We start from the raw sequence: 20,344 nt of genomic DNA, 5'->3' as shown, positions 1-20,344 counted from the left end.
AAGGGTTTTGTTTTTTTTGTTTTTGTTTTCTACCCTAAACTGTAAAATAGTGCTTCTCAAACACTGCTTTGACTAATGCACTGGGGAATCTTAGGAAGTTGCAGATGCTGATTCAGTAGATCTGGGGTGGGACCAGAGATTCTGTATTTCTAACAACCTCTCAGGTGCTCCTAATGCTGCTGGTTCACAGAACACACAGTGAGTAGCAAGAGTGTAATGTACTATTTGGCCTCCATTTTCTAACATGGCATTGGTGTTAACCGTATGACAAGAACTTGGAAAATAGACATCTCATAAGATGGAAGGGTTTCCTGCCCTTTCCAGTCATGGCCCTTACCCCCGTCTGAGGGTACATCATTAATAAACCTTGGACATCAGGTAGAAAGACCCCAGCAACCCCAGTCTGACTCACCTGAATGTTCCTTCTTTGGTGGCTTTGCTGTATCAAACAAGAAAAGAAAAAAATTCAACATTTTATACCATTTGATCACATTTCATTATTCAATTGCAAGTTTTATATCTTGAAATTAAGAGGATAGAGGAATTTTAAAAGTTACCTGGTTCTATATGTTTTTCTTTCTTTTCCTGTTCTGAAACATATTATTTTTGTTATTATTATTCTTCCAATTTTATGTGTCACAACTTAATTGTCCTAACACAAAGAAACATATATGTCTAGTGCTGTATTGCACTGATAGTAGCTGCCATGAAAAGACTAATATCCAACACATATTTAAAAAGAGTTTTTCCAATCTTCCCGTTTTCCCTCACAGAGCAGCAATAAAAATTATTCTGGATATTAGAGGAATTAAAATTTTTCATGGATAATAAACTAGAAAGATAAAGTAGGGTCTATAAAGGATGGAAAAATTTTTAATTTCCTTTCTTACTAGATCAACATGAAATAAATTTGGGATAAAAAGTAAGCATAAAGGATAATTATTACATCTGTTTTAAAATAATTCTCAGATAAGGATGAACAGATTTCCTCTGGACTTTCTCTTCTAAGGTGAACTTTTCTTATATTGAAAAGGTATATGTTTAGCTAAGACAAAGTCTTTGCTGAGGCAGATTTACGACGCTAAAAATAGACTAAGAATTTTCAGGGGGAAGCAAAACACACTTCCCTTGTTTTTAGGACAAATGCTCCTTATAGAGTATTTTTCATATAGTGTTCCTTTTTAAGAACCCACTTTTGCCAATGTTATATGAGATGAAGAATCATTCTGGCCTCAAAATTAAGCTGACATTTGTATTATAATAAGCACTAATTTTATATGAAGTGTAGGTACTAATTTTATATGAAGTGCTATTTTCTACATTTCTATTCTTACTTATTTTGCCTTGACAAGCAAAATTTGACAAGCTTGTCAAATTAATTTAAATGATTTTCAAGAAATACTTTAACATAGACACATTATTATCTGATTTTTTAAAGAAAAATAAAGAGATTTCTTCAAGTTTCATTTAATGAATATATTTTGGAGACCAGAAGATGTTTATGCTGAAAGAATTCTAAGAACTATATTTTAGAAACATAGAGTGTCATCGAATTTCCTATGGTTATCTCATCAGTCTCTCAAGTGTACAATTTTGTTTACCACGCTTGTACTTGTGAAGGTATAATGAGCAATTTATTCACTCCCAAGATAGCAGGCAGGCAATAAAACAAATAAAACGAATGGCCTGACCAAGTGTTACAAGTCAAAGGGAAGAAGCATACGTGACTTAGCTAAAATTAAACACAGGTAAGAACATTAAAAACTGTCTGGAAAACATGGAGTAATTAAATGCATTGCTTAATTTATTGCTGAACTGAACCACCAATTATCAAAACATTTCTAAGAAATTTGTAAAGTAATAACAATCAAAAAAAATACTGGAAGTTGCTTTGGGTATGCACCAAAATCAATTACCAACTATCTGTGAGATTTCAAAGTTAAAATAAGGGTCTTCCAATCATATCAGAAAGTAACTGTATAGGCGGAAAAATACCCGTGCTAATTTGGGATGATGTGCAAGAAAAGGCTGTCAAGTCCATTTATTTTATGGGATAATTCAAGATGTAATTATTGAATTACCTTAATAAATACAAATTAATTCATGCTTATATCTACAGGGACTGTCAAATCATACTTATAATTGATTTTTTTATTTGGAAAAAATTATAGCTCACTAGAGTTAGCAAAAATATATACAGGAAGAGTACATGTATACATAAATACATGTACTCTTCTCCCTGTTTTCCCTACCATGATTTGTTTTAGACTGCAAAAAAAACCAAAAACACAAAAACAACCAACTTTTAAGTTGTGGTAACTAGAAAAGAAAAAGCAAAATAAGAATATAGGGTTGGAGATGTATAACTGAATAAAGCAATCTTAAAGTAAAAACAACAACAACTGAATACAGCAAATTCAAAGATGCGACAATAACAACAAAAGCAGGTCCAGATGATAAACTAGAGCAAGTAAGTTAATTTGAAAAGAATTAGTAGTTGTTTAGAGGAAAATTCTTTTTCTTGTCCTTATTACTGCCCAAGTCAATCCACAGAACTTCCCAAGGAGGGAAGCAGTTGGAATGTTAAATGAATGCCTGGGAAGGCATGTTTATTTATTAAATATATCAATACTCTGAAGATTGTCAAGGAGCTGCAGTGTGTCTGTGGGAAATTTTAATCATATAGACTGTAATAAAGCAAGGGCCTTAAGGTTACATATATATTATTTAAATACCATTTTTCAAATCTCCAGTTGTCCTCCATTTCCCTGCTGGTGCAATGGTTTATAGAGTGGTTTCTGTACCAGTGTGCCAGTGCCCATATCAGCAGCTGTGCACACACATAAATCTGGTATCGAAATACCACATAGTTCTCTATAGACAGATTGCTCCCCTTGGCTGAGTTGTAGTGTACCTTCATGATTCTCTCCATAGGACATTTTAGAGCACTTTTATGACATAAAAGGTCAAATGTCCTGACCTTTGCAGGACCAAAATGCATGTAAATCTTTTTTTTTTAATTGGTATATATTTTAAAACATGTTTTTAATTTCACTAGGATTTTTTAAAGCTCTGAATACCTGGAAATGGGATGATTATTAATGGCTAATTGAATAAGGTTAAGTTGACATTATTTGTTTCTGTTTGTTTTTCTTCAGAGAAGAGTAAACATTTGCAAAAGACTCAACCTCAAAGCATCAAGCTTTATTGAATCATTAGCAAGCAAGCTTTAATAATGTGTTACAGCAACAGTGGATGCTGCCTATGTTATGCATCCCAAGCAATGCAGTTTCACAGAGCTCACAGTGTTTGTAGGGAAAAAGGACACTGTTATGGACAAAATGTCATATATCATGTGAACATGCCAAAATATTTATGGATTACAAGAACAAAGAAAACAGAAAAGAGATTGTAAAACTAACCTGAAAAAGAACTTCTGTTCTATATTCTAGCTACAGAACTAACCAGATTACAGAGACTAAATTTCCACTAACATAATACTGTTTTGGTTAATGGAATGAAGTTATATTTTTGGTTAAGACTGTGGACAATGTTATTAGACGATTGCATGAATTTGAAAAAGGACTCTAAGGAAGAGTGCCATGCTTTTCAGTCCACTCTGATCACCCCCTCCCCAGGTTGTATATTCTTTCATTCTGACAAAAAAAATAGAGTTCACATGCATAAAATATAGAAAAGGGAGATTCAAAACCGCAAGTCTAGGTATTTCAGCAGGACAGTAGTAGCAGTAAATAGAAAAAATATATAATTTGCATGCCTTTCCTTACTTTTTCCCTTGGGTAGTTCTGTTGAAAGAAATATAAACAGAAAGCCATTGCTCATGAAACTTTCAAAGATAAAGTATACTCCCTCAACACATTGATTACACTGTAATGTTTCCTACGCCTCCCCCCATTCTCTCCCCTTAAATTTCTCAGTGTTGCTCAGAGGTATTGCTGATTATCATAGGTGTTTCCATTAGTTAATTGTAAAACATTATTTGACAATGAACCTAGGATTATACTGTTTAACTATTTAAAATGACTTATATCTTGTAGTCTTCTTAAATGTGTATGAACACATAAACACCCTGTACACATAAACCCTTATGAGCAAATACAAAAGACACAGGTATACTTGCCACATGATTTATGATTTTATTCAAGACTTAAAGGAACTACTCAGTTCCATCGATGCTGGTATATCCAAGATTAATTAAATTTATGCTTTTTAGCAAAGTAAATGCTTGTTACTGAACATCGTTCAATTTCTTGTCCAGCAAACATTTCTTTGAAAATAATTACTGTGAAAGGTAAACATAGGCAGTATTTATTTTTATCACTGCCAAATATTTCTCATAGCATTATTGTCAGGAAAGATTTGACTCTCTCTCTTTTTCTTTCTTTCTCAATATTCTCTCTCTCTCTTTTATCCCATATTAAGTTTTTTCTTTGGTGTGACTCCTTTAAAAAGGAATGCTGCTTGGGGGTTCATTAAATATAAGACAGAAAAAGGAAATATTCCCAATACCTTCTGCAGTTGTTCTTGTTTTCTTGGAATCTGAAAATACAAATATAAATTACTGACAAAGCAGATAAGAAAAATCAACAACTGATAAGCTCACAACAAAATGTCCATACACTCTGAAATCATTTTCAATGAAATGGATTGATTGCATGTTGTATTTCTAGAATATGGGGCTTAAAGCTAAATTATTCTGTTTTTGAGAGGAGGAGTATTAGATTAAGGCAAGAAGTGAGAAACTTTTGATGTATAAAATATAGAAAAAATACAAAGGAAAATATCCACATCTAATTTGCATAGAAATTACATTGTGTCTATAGCAGCTAATGACCTTTTAATAAAATGTCAAACTGGGCAGATATACTGTCTGTTTCTATAGAGATGGGTTGGAATCCATGAATTTAGTTGGCAATTTCTTCATTTGTTCAATCTATAGCAATCCTGGTGAAATGTATTGTACTCTCTTTGAATAATTGATGCATTTCCAGTACAAACATTAACTTATTCATATTGTAATGAAAAAGAAACAGGTGATGATGGCTCATGGGTTACTGACGAACATATCATTTATTTAGTAACTGCTATGTAGTAACACGCATTCAGTGGTCAAAAGCCATCTATTCAATTTTTAGTCTTTTGGGTGTTCAGCCTATATCTGAGAAATTTATTATTTCCAGTATTTTTATACCATGAAACTCTCTGTTCCTATCACTTGAAATTAAAAACAAGTGTTTTTTTAACTTGTTTATTTTAGAATGGAGGCATCTTAAATTTTTGCTTAGAATATTTCATTCTGTATATTCTGTTTTCTTTCTTTTACCTCTTCTGTAACTTAGTTTTGAAATTATCTGAATATTACTGAAATTAGAATCAAAATAATGAACTATGAATTTATGCTTGCAAAACATAAACTGTTCTCTGGCTGACAATTATATGGCTTAGAACCTAGAGCAATAGATATTCACTAACAATTTGGAAGTTAATGAATCTGTGTGCCTTATAGTGATGTAGATGGATCATGATTATAGTTCCACAATGAAGTAATGGACCTAAAATGTTTGAAGATGACAGTGAGTAGGAGACTGTTCACAACAGGCAGTTAGATGCTCAACTGAATTGTTTTATGAGAAAATGATAATCAGTAACAGTAATAGTGTGGTGAAAGTAATAACCTACTTCCACGGAAGTAGAAGTGGAAAACACATTTTAGGAGAGCAACTTGGGGAAAAACATCTAGAAAGTCATTAAAATGAGCATACTTTTTGACACAGTAGTTCAACTTCTAGATTTCCAAGGAGAAACATGCAAAATTGTCATAAGAAAATCTTATATGAAGATGCTTTGTGACATTGTTTTATACCTCTAAATAAGGGGAATATTAACCAGTACCCTCCGTACAGTAGGGGAACTCTTCATGGGATTCACAGTATATCCACATAATAGAAAAACATAGTCATTAAAATGATGTTTTGCAACGTCTTCTTTCTGAATTTCTATTTTTTCTGTAATTGGGTTTTGTTTCACGTTTAAGAGAAAAAACAAACCTTATTTTTTAAAATAATATATCCTTGAAACAGAACACTTATTGAGTAAACATTTATTAAACACTATTATGTCCAGCATGCCTTAGTAAAAAGAATTTTTGACTAAATTTTTCTTAATACCTGTCACCTCACCCCAAAAACCCAATCTTTTTCTTGCTAGTCATTTTCTCATCAGGAACTGTAATGAAATGGACCAAATTCATGATCTAAAACAAATGTGCTTTGCAAGCAATTTCTCATTTGTTTCCTTGATGAGTAATTATCCTAATTAGGTAAGCAGGTAATTCAAATATTAGAAAAATATTATATAAAGCAATTCCATATAAGAATGTGATAAATGTCATCTATCATCTTACTCATATGTCTAGCTATTTATTAATAATATGCAGTGGCCACTCTTTTGGAGATACAGATTCTCCTACCACAACAGATGAAAGTCTGACGTGGATAGTTCAATGGCTAGCACGACTTATCAATTAGTTTGGCTGCAGTATACTAGGATAGGATTTCTGCCTGTCCAAGAGGTTCTGTGATCCTTGTTGAGCAATCTCTTGAGCCCAGAGTACAGCCAATATGCAAAACACAGACATATTATGGTGGGCACCTACAGTTGAAATACAACTGAAGGTAACACTTGGGAAGAATGTTTGAACAGACAGAGGCTAAAATGTGGCATATTAGGACAAGATTATTTCCAGCCCCCCTATTTTTCAACTAGATGCTGGCATGGGGTAGGGGCAAAAAGCTTAATACAATATATGTAAGTCTGGAATGCCTGTTGTTTTTAATCTGTTTTTCTTTTCCCTGGTAATAAGAATTGCTAAATATTGTATTAGATATCCATTGTTCTGTAATAAAAGAATAAAAATAATATGAAGTCCAGGGTCAGGTAAAGTACATCACTTACTGAGATAAAGAAAAGTATTTCATAAAGTAGAAATGTAAAAAAATAAGTCATGATCTAATCAAGCAGGTCTTTATAGTTCAATATATTTGCTGTAAGAACTGGGAGCTGTAGTGAAATGCACTTAAAATGTCATCATAATTTCACGTCTTTTGGTTAGGAGTCAACAGAGTAGCAGACTTACACAAGTAAATACCTGAGAAACCAAAATATATAATGCTTAAAATTGAAAGATCACATACTGACCCTAAAGAGCTATTAGTCCCAGCACTTAATACTCATGCTATTAAACTTCATTACGTGCTCCCAGCACTCTGCTGAAATGGCTTAAAAATATTATAAAGGCTTACTTGGTGAATATACCTCCCTAAAGGCCATCTGCCGAATAATCTGAACAACAGTCTTCTATTAAGAACATTGAGACCCACAGCAGCTGATTGAAAAGCAGTGATGTGTTTGCAATCTGTTCAATTCATCACTCACTCAACTTTAGCGATGTATCAGGTATGGTCTATTATGTTCATGAATGATGCCAGGGAAAATGAAATACCAATTCATATTGAAGGGAAAAGTTAACTCTCTGATAGTCTAATAAATCAGGTAATGAAGTATGCCGTGTGTGTGTGTATGTGTGTGTGTGTGTGTGTGTGTGTGACTTGCCAATTGGCATCCTTATTCAATTACAACAGAAACTTTGCATTGTTTTTCAGCATGATTCCTCTTCAGATCTCAATGATGAAGTCCTAGAACTTAGGACTAATTCTCACATGCATTCAACTCTACTTGGCCTTGCCCTAGTTACAGTAAATAATAAATCTCATCTGGCTAGTTCTCAATGGAGCTGTATCCTTCAGAAGATAACCTGTGTTGAAAAACCCACAGGCTTGAGGACTTCCCTGGTGGTGCAGCGGTTAAGAATCCACCTGCCAATGCAGGGGACATGCGTTCAATCCCTGGCCCGGGAAGATGCCACATGCCACAGGGCAACTAAGCCCATGCACCACAACTACTGAACCTGAGCCCTAGAGCCCGCGAGCCACAACTACTGAAGGCCACGTGCCTAGAGCCCGTGCTCCGCAACAAGAGAAGCCACCGCAATGAGAAACCCATGCAAGGCAATGTAGAGTAGGCCCTGCTCGCCGCAACTAGAGAAAGCCCGGGTGCAGGAACGAAGACCCAATGCAGCCAAATATAAATAAATAAAATAAATACGTTTATTAAAAAAAAAACCCACAGGCTTTCCAACCCCTAGGATTTCATCAACAAAGCTGAGGTTAGTTGAATGAGATCTACCTAGATCTGCTAGTGCAACTCAAGTAGCAGCTAACGATCATATACACTTAAGATAAAATTGTTAGTAACTGACTATAAATTCCCAGACCTAAAAAGCTCACTATAATACAACTCCCAATTTGAAAAAAAAATCGTTTCTTGCCTGGGATATGAAAATTTGAGTGCCTACTCTTACTTCTTGTGGCTATAATATTTATCTTAAGAGTCCTAGATATTACTGATTCATTCACAGAATAAATATTTGTTGAGCAATGTACAAACTAAGGAAATGTGTTAGTTCCTGTAGGGGATGAAAGTGAATTAGACATGGTCCCTTTAGTCAAAAGTCTTAAAGTCAAGTGTAATAGAAGGAAAATGATGCAAGTAATAGTAAGTACAAGGGGCATGAAATAAACAATACTAAGGAAGTACACAAAAACTCTGAAGGGAGATTATAAATGAAAGAGAAATTTTTTTTTTTTTTTTTTTTTCAGTACGCGGGCCTCTCACTGTTGTGGCCTCTCCCATTGCGGAGCACAGGCTCCGGACACGCAGGCTCAGCAGCCATGGCTCACGGGCCAGGCCGCTCCGCGGCATGTGGGATCCCCCCGGACCAGGGCACGAACCCGTGTCCCCTGCATCGGCAGGCGAACTCTCAACCACTGCGCCACCAGGGAAGCCCCGAGAAAAAATATTTAATTGGGAGGTTCAGACAGACATCCTAGAACGGTGGTCCCCAACCTTTTTGGCACCAGGGACGGGTTTCATGGAAGACAATTTTTCCATGGACGAGGTGGGTGGGGGATGGCTCAGGCAGTAATGCAAGTAATGGGGAGCGGTGGGGAGCAATGGGGAGCGGCAGATAAAGCTTCCCTCACTCGCTCGCTCGCTGCTCACCTCCTGCTGTGTGGCCTGGTTCCCCGGGGGGTTGGGGACCCTTGTCCTAGAGGGAAGAGAATTTATCTTGAGCCCTAAGAACACTGAGTATTCACAGAAGGAAAAGGAAAGGGTAAGATCTATTATGATAATAGCAGGGACAATGGCTAGACAGCACATTGTATCTGTAAAATTGAAAGTGACTTAGTATGGATGAAACACATAATATATAAAGGAAGAAACTGGGTGGGAGAGTAGGGTACAGGTTCCACCACGGTGCCCTGGTGGCTTTGCACTAGCCATATATGCCATTCAGGCAAAGATCTGAACCACAGCTAATTCTGAGTCTGGCAGGATGTCTTGTGATCCTTCAAGAACGTAAGGGGATGGGAGGCCTATGAGGACTTTCTATGAGGTCATCTTCCACATGCCTCTCTCTCTCTCCTGGAGGTTGTCATAAGACAACTTCTCATCACCTCCTGGGTTCTCCTGCCTAGAACCCTTTGAGAACAGACCTGGATACCACTGGCTGTAGTCCAGATTTGAGTCCTCAGCAAAAAGCTGTCCCTAACTTGTGCTGAATTATCTGGTGTGTTGAATTTTTGGTGTGTGGGACAAGGACAATGAAGAGCTTGCACCTTTAGATACCCTTGCTTTTGCTGGCCATGAAAGTAATAAACTGTCTCAATCTCAAAAGAGATCATTGTATTTTTACTGGTGGAATTTGTCAGTCCTTGGCTTTGACTTTGCCTTGATACGTGCTTGACAGGAGGTCAGGAAACACTCTGTGGGGACTTAAGTTACAGGTTAAGGCTTGTAGACTATACTCTGTGGTCAGTGTGGTACCACTGACTATTTTAAATAGGTAATGACATAAAGTGTTTCATGAAGTCAGTTCAGTATTTTGGAAGAAAATATTTAGGGAAAACATTACAGGCAGAATGATTATTTAGGTCAGAGATACTCAATCGTTTTTATCTCAGGACTCCTATAAAAATCTTAACAATTGTAAAGGACCCCAAACAGCTTTTATTCTATCTATGACATTTATAATTTTAAAAAATAAAGCTGATAATATTTTTAAATATATAAATATATATTTATTAATTAAAAAATTTTAAACCTGTTACCTGTTACCATAAATATACTTTTTATGACAAATATATTTTCCAATACCAAAAAAATGATGAGATGAAGGACTTTGTTTTACACTTCTGTGAATCTCCTTAATGTCTGGCAAAGATAGTTGGATTCGCGTATCTCCTTAAGCATTCATTCTGTTGCAATATCACACACTGTGTAGCTTCTGGAAAACTCTAGTGCACACTCATAAGAGAATGAGAGTGAGAAGGAAATGATAAATCCATATTTTTATGAATATAGTTTTGATCTTGCAGAACCACTGAAAAGGCCTCAGGTACTTCCAGCAGTCCTTGACCACATCTTGAGAACCTCTGATTTTCAAGACCGTTTCCCTGGTTCACGCAAAAGGTTAGTAAGACCAACATGAGGTCACAAATGAGGATGTGAGGTCGCAACTGAAGGAATGGAGGCTGTGAGTGAAGATTAGCTTTTCTAATTACTTTAGGATGGATTAGACAAGAGAGTTTAGTCAAATTAAAAATTCCGGAGGACTAAATTTTAGTGGCAAAGGAAACACAGGAGTCAAAGTTTACACTACAATTTGAGTCCTGGTGTCTGCAAAGAGAATGGGATGACTCTATAAGAAGAAATAAAGGAATAAGCATATGTTTATAAAGAAAAATATAATTTGATTAGGACTTTGACTTTGGGAACCTGATGGACAGTAGGAACGTGTGTTAACAAATCACAAGGAAAGTGTCTGCCGAGGGAGAAAGTGGCAACTTCAGTAGAAAAAGTCTTGTCACAGAAGGACCTCAGCTGAACATTTATTCAGAAACGTTACTCTACTTAGGCTAAGATATGCTTGCTCTGACACCAAAATTGCTAACGACAGTGAACTTGATGGGCAAAGCTCAATGGAGCCAAGGGTCTCTCTTGCTAAGTTTTGTGAAAGAGATTTGATGAGACATGCTGTAATAAGATCTTAATATGAACAGCAAATCTTCAGAGTTCACTAATGCAAGAAGTTCTTTGTGGCCTGATGCCTGCTTATCATAAAGAAGTTCATATGCACGTTTATTTCTGTGTTTTAAAATTCACCACAAAAACTTCTCAAGAGCATTCTAATTAAATCTCTGAAACCCCCTTATTCTCTTTTTTTTTTCAGGAAAGTTGTCAACCTTTAGTATCTTTGACTATATCCAAAAAGGTTGAATGTGAATAAACTTTGTGTAAAATAAAATACTGAAAATCCAAATTGTATGCCACCTGATGATTTGTATTAAACTTGCCTCATTTGAGGAAAAATGTGCTTCCTGCCTCTACGGAAAAGATTTCTATAATTTTTACTGAGATCATTGAAAATAAGAAACAAGAGCCAAGAAGCTTAAGTCCATATACCTCCTCTGCTTTGCTTAACAGAAGATACAGAGAGGGAAATTCGAACTCATGAAATGTAAAATCAAGCCACTGCCTAGAATAGCTGGCCATTAAGCCTATTCTCCTACTATACATTGAGAGCAATGAAAATTACGCTGAATAGTTTTTACGTTAAATATCATCATCTTACCAATTTAAAAAGTTTTCCAGGGCTTCCCTGGTGGCGCAGTGGTTGAGAGTCCGCCTGCTGGGGCAGGGTACACGGGTTCGTGACCCGGTCCGGGAAGATCCCACATGGCGCGGAGGGGCTGGGCCCGTGAGCCATGGCCGCTGAGCCTGCGTGTCCGGAGCCTGTGCTCCGCAACGGGAGAGGCCACAACAGTGAGAGGCCCGCGTACCGCAAAAAAAAAAAAAGTTTTCCAAACAAGAGATGAGAGATAATCCATAAAACCCTTTGGAAATGACAATTTAATAATAATGATGATGATAGTGATGGCAATATTAAGAAATAGTCAGGAGTATGTGTTTTATATATTTCACAGCTGGTGATGTACACTGGATTACTTGAGTCTCCAAAGGCAAAGCTCTGCTTGGGCTCCCCAGGCTCTTCCAAAAATTGTCCATCGCATATGGACAATTTTTCAGAAGAGTGAAAAAAGCCACATAATTCAGGAAAAACAGAACCAATCATAGCAATGAGGGGAAAAAAATACGTATAAAGCTTATAGCTGTGAATTGTAATTTGGCTACTGTTTCATATACCCAGAAGTCTTCTAATACTTTGGTCTGAATGCCAATGAGTGGAAAAATAACTGTTCATATTACTCCTTTACCTAAATCAAATGGTAAATTGTTCTTTATTCAGAAGAAGGAAGGATGGAGGGAAGATAAACATCTTTGAGCACTTACTGTCAAAAGCTGTATCAGGAACTTACTATCTCTTTTTTCTTGTAAGGTCTCTGTATACACACCACAATGTTGATCATATAAATGATGTAATTTCCAAAATGCACTGAAATATTTGCTATGTGTATATGGGGAATTAATACTGATTTCTATGCCTTTATAATAAACACAGTGATATGTATTAGTTGACTTTTATGATACTATGTTTTTCTCTCCTAGGTAAGTAATAACCAACTAAAATATTTTCTCCTTCTCAGATCTATTGACTCTTAGATTCTTGTTTAACAGAAGCAGAATGTGACTCCCAAGCTATCAGGACTATGTAAAATTCTGATGATACTAAATATAAAATATAACACTTGTTTTCTTATTTTTTCTCAGATCATATGAACACTAATTTAGAATATAATTGTCATTTTCAAAGTCATAAGTGATTGCTTATATCTACATGCCATTTTTACTGAGAAAATAAGCCTAGATTAATAAACAGTAGTGATAGCTTGAGACCCTATCTAAGAGTAGTCAGGCTGTGCATTAGAAACATCTTTAAATAGAGTCACAGTGACTTAGAAGGCCTTAACATTCCCATCAACTTGAATAAAGTTTAGACAGTTTTCTTCTTGACTACAGGCCCCTGACCACCCTTTTAGCAGAGCATTTACTTTAGAAAACTTGCAGTTGTAAATTCTTTCTCTGTCCCTTTGAAACATAAATCTTCTACAACCAGAAATATCTTTCTCAAGATCTGCAAGACATCACTTTGAAACATAATCATCAAAGGAGATAGCAGTCCTATATCCCAGTCTCTGTGGAAGGGTAGGAGCCTAATTTCATAGGAAATTAAAAAACCCAGATGGCCTCATCACATTGACCAGCTCCCACCCCAAACCCACCAACATCCTCCAGTGCTTTTCTACGAGCTCATACCAGAACTTTAAAACTCTCATTTTTGTTTCAGCGGAGTTGAGCTCAATTTCTCCTATTGTAAACAGACTTGACCCCTAACGCAATAGTCTTGAATAAAGTCTCTCTTGCCTGTATAAGTCCATCAGGTGCAGTCTCTTTTTGACAGCAGGGAATAAATGGCTCCATATCAAGACATCCTGACAAAAGGACGTGGAGTGCAAGTGATGGACTATGATTTATTTTCAACATAATAGAACAAAATAACATCAGTTGCTTGTCAGTGTCAGAGATATAAGTAGTCAATATGAGAAAATTGGTCTGTATTTTATGTATTTTTGAAATTCGATAAAATTGCTAATGAAATAGGAGGCCCGGGATTTTGAGAGGTTGTGTTTTACCCCCTGTATATTGAGAAATATTAGATTAAAATTACTTTTTAAAAAAGTAGTTCACCCTTTAGTGTGAAGTGATGTTCTAGAAAAAACACATTCACACAAAATGTATGCACATAATAGCTCCAAAGTAAACACAGACAAGCTGGCAGTCAAAATTCAACTCTGATTATTGGTAAATTGTTCACACAAAAAGCATAGTGGAACTTTGTATAAAACATACCTTCCTTCTTTTCATCTTTTTTAGTTGTTGCTGAAATAAGGGAAAGAAAATAGTGTTAAAACATATTAAATAGCCATTCCTCAGAAAACTGAGAATATGAGGATGTAGTGCATATATTCATAAACTTAGTGGTTATCAATGCACAAATTAATTCATCCAAATCTGAAATAAGAGAATTGAAAATATTATTTCATATAAAGTTTTTCTTTTAATTCAGATATATATAATAAAGAAGAATAAAAATATATTGTTACACAGACAAGAAGTTAAAATAATAAGTATGTGTTTAGCATAATTACATTTTAGGTTTGTAATTGTTATATCTGACCAAACCACAATTACTTCTAAAATAAAAGGAATAGATCTACGCAAAAAATAGAGTCCATAAATTATCTGTGCCTAGTTACCGAAGAATTATATACCAGTTTATAATTGAAGGTTGATGGGTGGTTGAAGGTTGGTGGGTTTTACTCACTGTCATCTGGAAAGCCATGTGATCTGTCAAGCTGGATTCTGGCCCAGAAGTTAATCAAAACCAGGGTTTCAGGGTCCAACTGTTTCCATAATGGTTTTGTAACCTTTGTTCATGTGTCCCACTGCTGGCACTCAATTCAGCTCACCTGACCCTAATCTATTTAACTGGATTACAATGGCTGGATGACTGATTTACTGAGTGGGAGTGATTCTTAACTATTTAGCTCTTGTTTTTCACATTGTAATGAGACTGTAATGAACCCTGAAATCTCCACCAAAAAACTATTAGAACTAATAAATCAGTTTAGTAAAGTTGCAGGATACAGGATTAATATACAGAAATCTGTTGCTTTTCTATGCATTAATAATGAACTATCAGAAAGAGAAAGCAAGAAAACAATCCTGTTTAAAATTGCATCAAAAAGAATAAAATACCTAGGAATAAGCTTAACCAAGGAGGTGAAAGACCAATACTCTGAAAACTAGAAAACACTGATAAAGCAATATGAAAATGATACAAAGAAATGGAAAGATACCCCATGTTCTTGAACTGGAAAAATTAATTTTGTAAAAATGTCCATACTACACAAAGCAATATACAGATTTGATGCAAACCCTATCAAAATGCCAATGACATTTTTTATAGAACTAGAACAAATAATCCTAAAATTTATATGGAACCACAAAAGACCCCGAATTTCCAAAGCAATCTTGAGACTGCAATGGCTAATATTTTAGTTATTTTGTTCTTTTTGTTCTCTAATAGATGGGATACTTTTATGTTTGCTTTGAGACCAAAAGGAAAAAAAATACACCGAAATACACTAACACAGATGCATACAGACCCATCTTTTTTTAAAATGAGAAATGAGTTTACTGTTTAAGCCACCCATGATATTCTGTTATAGCAGCCCAAACTAAGATAACATGTGAATCTACAATCATCTCAGTAGTTGAAAGGAAATAGAAATACCATTTTCCTGGCTCAGTGTACTGTCCCCCTTTCCAAATGTACACCCACCCACCCACAGGACTCCACAGGCACATCCCTAGATTTATGCACAGAGTCAGATCCAATACCCTGGTACATCATGAGAGGTAAGTGGCAGCACCACACCAGAGCATCAACTGCAGTATCTTGAGATGGGGATTTAGGAAATATTTGATGTAGACCCATCTTTTAAGGCGAGTTCCATTATGGTTCCTGTCCTCACTCGAGCATTTCATTCTCAACAGGTGTCTTCCTAGCTGTTACAACTAACTGATTAAAAAATGATTCCTGGGCTTCCCTGGTGGCGCAGTGGTTGAGAGTCCGCCTGCCGGTGCAGGGGACACGGGTTCGTCCCCCGGTCCGGGAAGATCCCACATGCCGTGGAGCGGCTGGGCCCGTGAGCCATGGCTGCTGAGCCTGCACGTCCGGAGGCTGTGCTCCTTAACGGGAGAGGCCACAGCAGTGAGAGGCCCGCGTACCGAAAAAAAAAAAAAAAGATGATTCCTTATTTCTCTCCTTCCTTCCCCCATTTTGGTCTATATTCCATTCCTGCACCACAACTTATTGTGTAATATCTATTAACTAGATTGATATCCCATCTAAGTTCTAACTGGCTACAGAAAAATCATTGCCTGGATAACATTCCGTCTGCTCAACATAAACCTGCCCAAAAGTGAATCCTCTTCTTTTCCCTTAAGCTCCTTCCTTCCCCTGGGACTTATCACTATGACAATTATAATGATCCTATTCACCAACACTCGAAAGCTCAGTACCATTTTTATTTTTTCTTTGTTTCATCTGTATAGTTTATCAAATATTATGTCTTCAAAATGTTCACCTTACTTGCATTTCTCTAAAGTCATCTGTGCCATCCTAGTTGAGGTTATTGTCTCATGTCTTGATGATGACAACAACTTTTCATAATTATCGCTCTTTATATCTACTTAAGTCATTCACTTACTAACACTGCTTTTTTTTCTTCCAGTTTATTTTTTAGTCATGCTACAAACTCAAGTCACCCCTCATCCATGAGGAATCCCTCTTACTGAAAATCACTTTGTCTTAATTCTTTGGCATTTATTATCTCTACAGTTCAATTCAGCACTACAAGATATTCAATTTGTGTTGTTACTTAAATTTCTCATATCTCCAAACTGTAATCTCCTGTAGTATACAGACATTTATGTCATTGTCTTCTCAGTGCCTCCAAACTCTTTGTTAAAATAATTTTTTAAGTACTTCCAAAAAAGAATGCTATATCTTAATTATAATTAATATGTACATATATACATAATTTATATAAAATTAGGGTTTAAATAGTTCCTTTGTTATAAAAGTAAAGAAAATAAATAAATGAAGAGATATACTCTAACTTTTACCCCACTATAAACATCACTGTCAATTTTGTCACTGTATCTATCAAAATTATCAGTCTCTGCTATAGCAGTATTGCCATTGTGTTTAAGCTGTCTCCACATGGAGTACTTGCAAATATTAATTACTTCTATGCATAATTTAATTATGCAGCTGTGGTGTTATAAAACCTGTCTACGAAAGGTCTACTGAGTATGTGCACAACACAAGTGACATTTATCCCTGTTTGGTGTGTCCCTGCTTTGATGTGACATTACAATTTAAATTGTGAACATATATATATATAGCCCCTAACTCTTGCCTTGTACACTGTTCTCAATCAGCACTTTCATCTAATCTCATAAAAGGATAGTTTTACAAGTCTTCGAAACTCTACCTGATTATTCACTCAACAATAAATGCTTTATTCGGAAAGCATTAAGTTCTGAGTCTGCCTAATCTAATGTACTTGGAATGTAAAAGCCCATGGCCCCGAGCTCAAATCTGAAGCAGATTTCCAAATACCTCTTCAATTCTCTCCCCTGAACTCCTCTAATAGGAGGCTGAAGTAACACTAAGTGCCTGCCTCGAGTCATAGTTCCACACCTACCATGACCTTCAGAAGTCTCAGTTAAAACAGACTGTGCCAGGCTATTGTGCTTTTTTATGAGAACATATATGCATTAACTGCAATAATTCTTGAACTAGGTAGTCATTCACTTAAGGAATCCGCTCTGAGCTGCATTTTCATGAATAGAAAACACAAAAGTGATGATAATATTTGCCCTGCTTTTCTACCTCCCATAATATTAATGACATTCCTGATGAGAACTCTTCTAAAGAAGAATCAGTTTTGTTGATCAACCCAATGATCAAATGAAAACTAAAACCTTGTATCATAGTTCTTAACCATTCTAGCACATATACTTTATAAACAACATGATTGGGTCAAATGGCTAGTCAACCCATTTTACCAATATTTACTAGGATGATTCTGTATGTCGTTGGGTCCAGGATTAAATGTAACAGAAAATTTTGGATCAGATGGAATCATGTCATGTGCTCAGCAGACTTCTCAAAGTCTGCTACAAGGGGCTTCTGCACAGAAACAAATGTACCACCACCTAAATGCATCTCCTTTATTGGTCAATGCTGTATAATGTGGCAAAGGAGAAAAAATAAAGATTTTCTCCAGTAAATATTTTACTTTTTCTTTCCTAAGAGTGTTCTATAAAGTGGAAAATGGAGTTAGAGTAGCTTTCTCAAAGGATGTGATTTCAGGTGATAGTTTAAAAATAACATTACAGGAAAATTATTTTAAAGAAGTACTTTTCCCAAATCGATGATTTAAAGAATCAATATACTTTCTAAAGTTCTCTTAAACAAAACCACTTTTGATGTCCCAAAGATATTAGTGAGTGATAAAACAAATTTTCTCAGATGGCTCATAAAAGCTAGGATGATTACTTTGTAGTCATATTTGATTTTTGCAGTCTCGATATACAGATGAAGTAGTATTAATTTAATAACATTCTGACTGAATTTTCTAGTATGACACAAATTTAAATGCATAACTAAAAACATTGGAAATTTTATATATTTGTGTATCTCTATCTGTCCATCATATTATCTTCTATATATCAATTAATCTATGGTTTATTTTTGGATGTACAAGTAAAAGCTCAATGACAAACCTGGAGTCGAGATATGAATTCTTGGGTCATTCAGTGTCTCCTCTGCAAATGTGGCATTACTCTCAGTTGCACTTTCTCCAATTACTAAATAAATTCTTGAAATGTGCATCTTCATGCAACAACAAAATGTTTTCTATAATAACCCAGCAGATGGTGCTATTCTGCAATAAACAGCTTTGGCTATTGTCAATAAAGTGCTACTATAAGTTTTTTTTTAAAAGCAATAGAATTTTTAAGTGTTTTGTTGCCTACCTTGTGCTGCAACTTTTATTGTCCCTTGTTTGGCTTCTGGGACTTTGCCAGGATCTTATGGAAAAAAAAAAAGAGACATAAATAAATTACCATGAAGTACTATTTCAGAAGGATATATAACAACAAAAAAAAGGGAAAAATTATAAAAACACAAACATAAAAACACTGCCCTTGGCACCCAGAATTTTTGTTAAGAAATGAACACAATTATTAGGAGAACCACTGAGAATTAGGCTTACCGAGACAGAAATAAAGTAACTGAACCAAATAAAATAATAAAATAAAGTTTCCCAAAACTATTTTGCTTCACTGTTAACTGACCATGGAATACTTTGCATTCATTAAGCACCTGAATTTGATTTTTTAAATTTATTTATTTATTTTTGGCGGCATTGGGCCTTTGTTGCTGCGCGTAGACTTTCTCTACTTGGGGTGACCTGGGGCTACTCTTCATTGCGATGTGTGGGCTTCTCATTGCAGTGGCTTCTCTTGTTACTGAGCACGGGCTCTAGGTGTGCAGGCTTCAGTAGTTGTGGCAGGTGGGCTCGGTAGTTGTGGCTTGCAGGTTCTAGAGTGCAGGCTCAGGAGTTGTGGCGCATGGGCTTAGATGCTCTGTGGCATGTGGGATCTTCCTGGACCAGGGCTCAAACCCCTGTCCCCTGCATTGGCAGGCAGATTCTCAACCACTGCACCACCAAGGAAGCCCTTAGCACCTGAATTTGAAAATCTCAGAATTCTTTGTATATTATTTCTGTATGATTAGCCCTTTGAAATGCATGGAGCATTAAGACATAAATAAAGTGGCTCACTGAAGGTCACTGAGTAACTAATAAGAGAACAAAGCCCAGAACAACCAAATTCCAGGATAAGCTTTTGACCTAAAATGTCATTCCCTACACTGCTGTGGTGCCCATCAACTATAACCATGGCCCTGGACAACAATATGTGTTGTGAGAGTATGAGCAAGTTTCATTTTGAATCTTTCTTCCCTCTTGTCTTAGGGGGGTTGCGTTGGCTTTTTTTTTTTTCTTTGTTCAGAATGTTCTCTTCAAAGAAACGGGGTACCAAAAAAACCTCACTTATACCATAGACATTTAAATATATTATTTGATTAATTAGCATGAAAATAAAGGAGAAATAAAGATTTTTAAAGCAATGGATCATTTCACATTTCACTAAATAATTGTTCATGATTGTCTTTACTAAGTTTTCAATAATTGAATTATCATTTAACAACATGGGAAGGAAGATTTGCTCATTTGTTTTAGGTATTAATCTTTATTTGCTCACTTATCACATATTTATTTAGGACCTATTATTTGTATGTACTAAGCTAGGTGTAAATGTAGTAGTTGATACACATATATATTATAATCTTTCATTTAATTATCATCAAATGTTGATTACAGGTTAATATTATAATCCTAGTTAGAATTATAAAATAACAAGATTGCATCAGAATAACTTGGCCAAGAATCATAAGCAAAGAATCAATGTTTCATTGGCCAAACACCAGAGGTTTAATTTCTAATTCATGCTTTACCTCTTGTTGGTGAGATAATTATTCATT

At 35.6% G+C, this 20,344-nt stretch overlaps 1 protein-coding gene across 10 annotated transcripts in view; it reads right to left on the bottom strand.

Annotated features, from left to right (window-relative positions):
- The window catches only part of TRDN (triadin), a 304,940-nt gene that overhangs the window by 55,035 nt on the left and 229,561 nt on the right, over window positions 1–20,344 (bottom strand). For all 10 annotated transcript variants that reach the window (XR_009543925.1, XM_060168337.1, XM_060168339.1 and 7 more), the window contains exons 13-17: window positions 18,775–18,828; window positions 14,011–14,040; window positions 4,531–4,560; window positions 3,789–3,806; window positions 413–439 (exon numbers count right to left, since the gene is read on the bottom strand). Coding sequence is in view for 9 of the 10 variants with exons in the window: in XM_060168337.1 (XP_060024320.1) it covers window positions 413–439; window positions 3,789–3,806; window positions 4,531–4,560; window positions 14,011–14,040; window positions 18,775–18,828 (159 nt within the window). In the remaining variant the exon portion in view is untranslated. The remainder of the gene's footprint in view (window positions 1–412; window positions 440–3,788; window positions 3,807–4,530; window positions 4,561–14,010; window positions 14,041–18,774; window positions 18,829–20,344) is intronic.

Source organism: Lagenorhynchus albirostris, chromosome 12, assembly GCF_949774975.1.
Source record: "Lagenorhynchus albirostris chromosome 12, mLagAlb1.1, whole genome shotgun sequence".
In the NCBI taxonomy this organism is placed as follows: domain Eukaryota; kingdom Metazoa; phylum Chordata; class Mammalia; order Artiodactyla; family Delphinidae; genus Lagenorhynchus; species Lagenorhynchus albirostris.
Note: the sequence above shows the minus strand (reverse complement) of the source record. Positions and strands in the feature narration are given on the sequence as shown.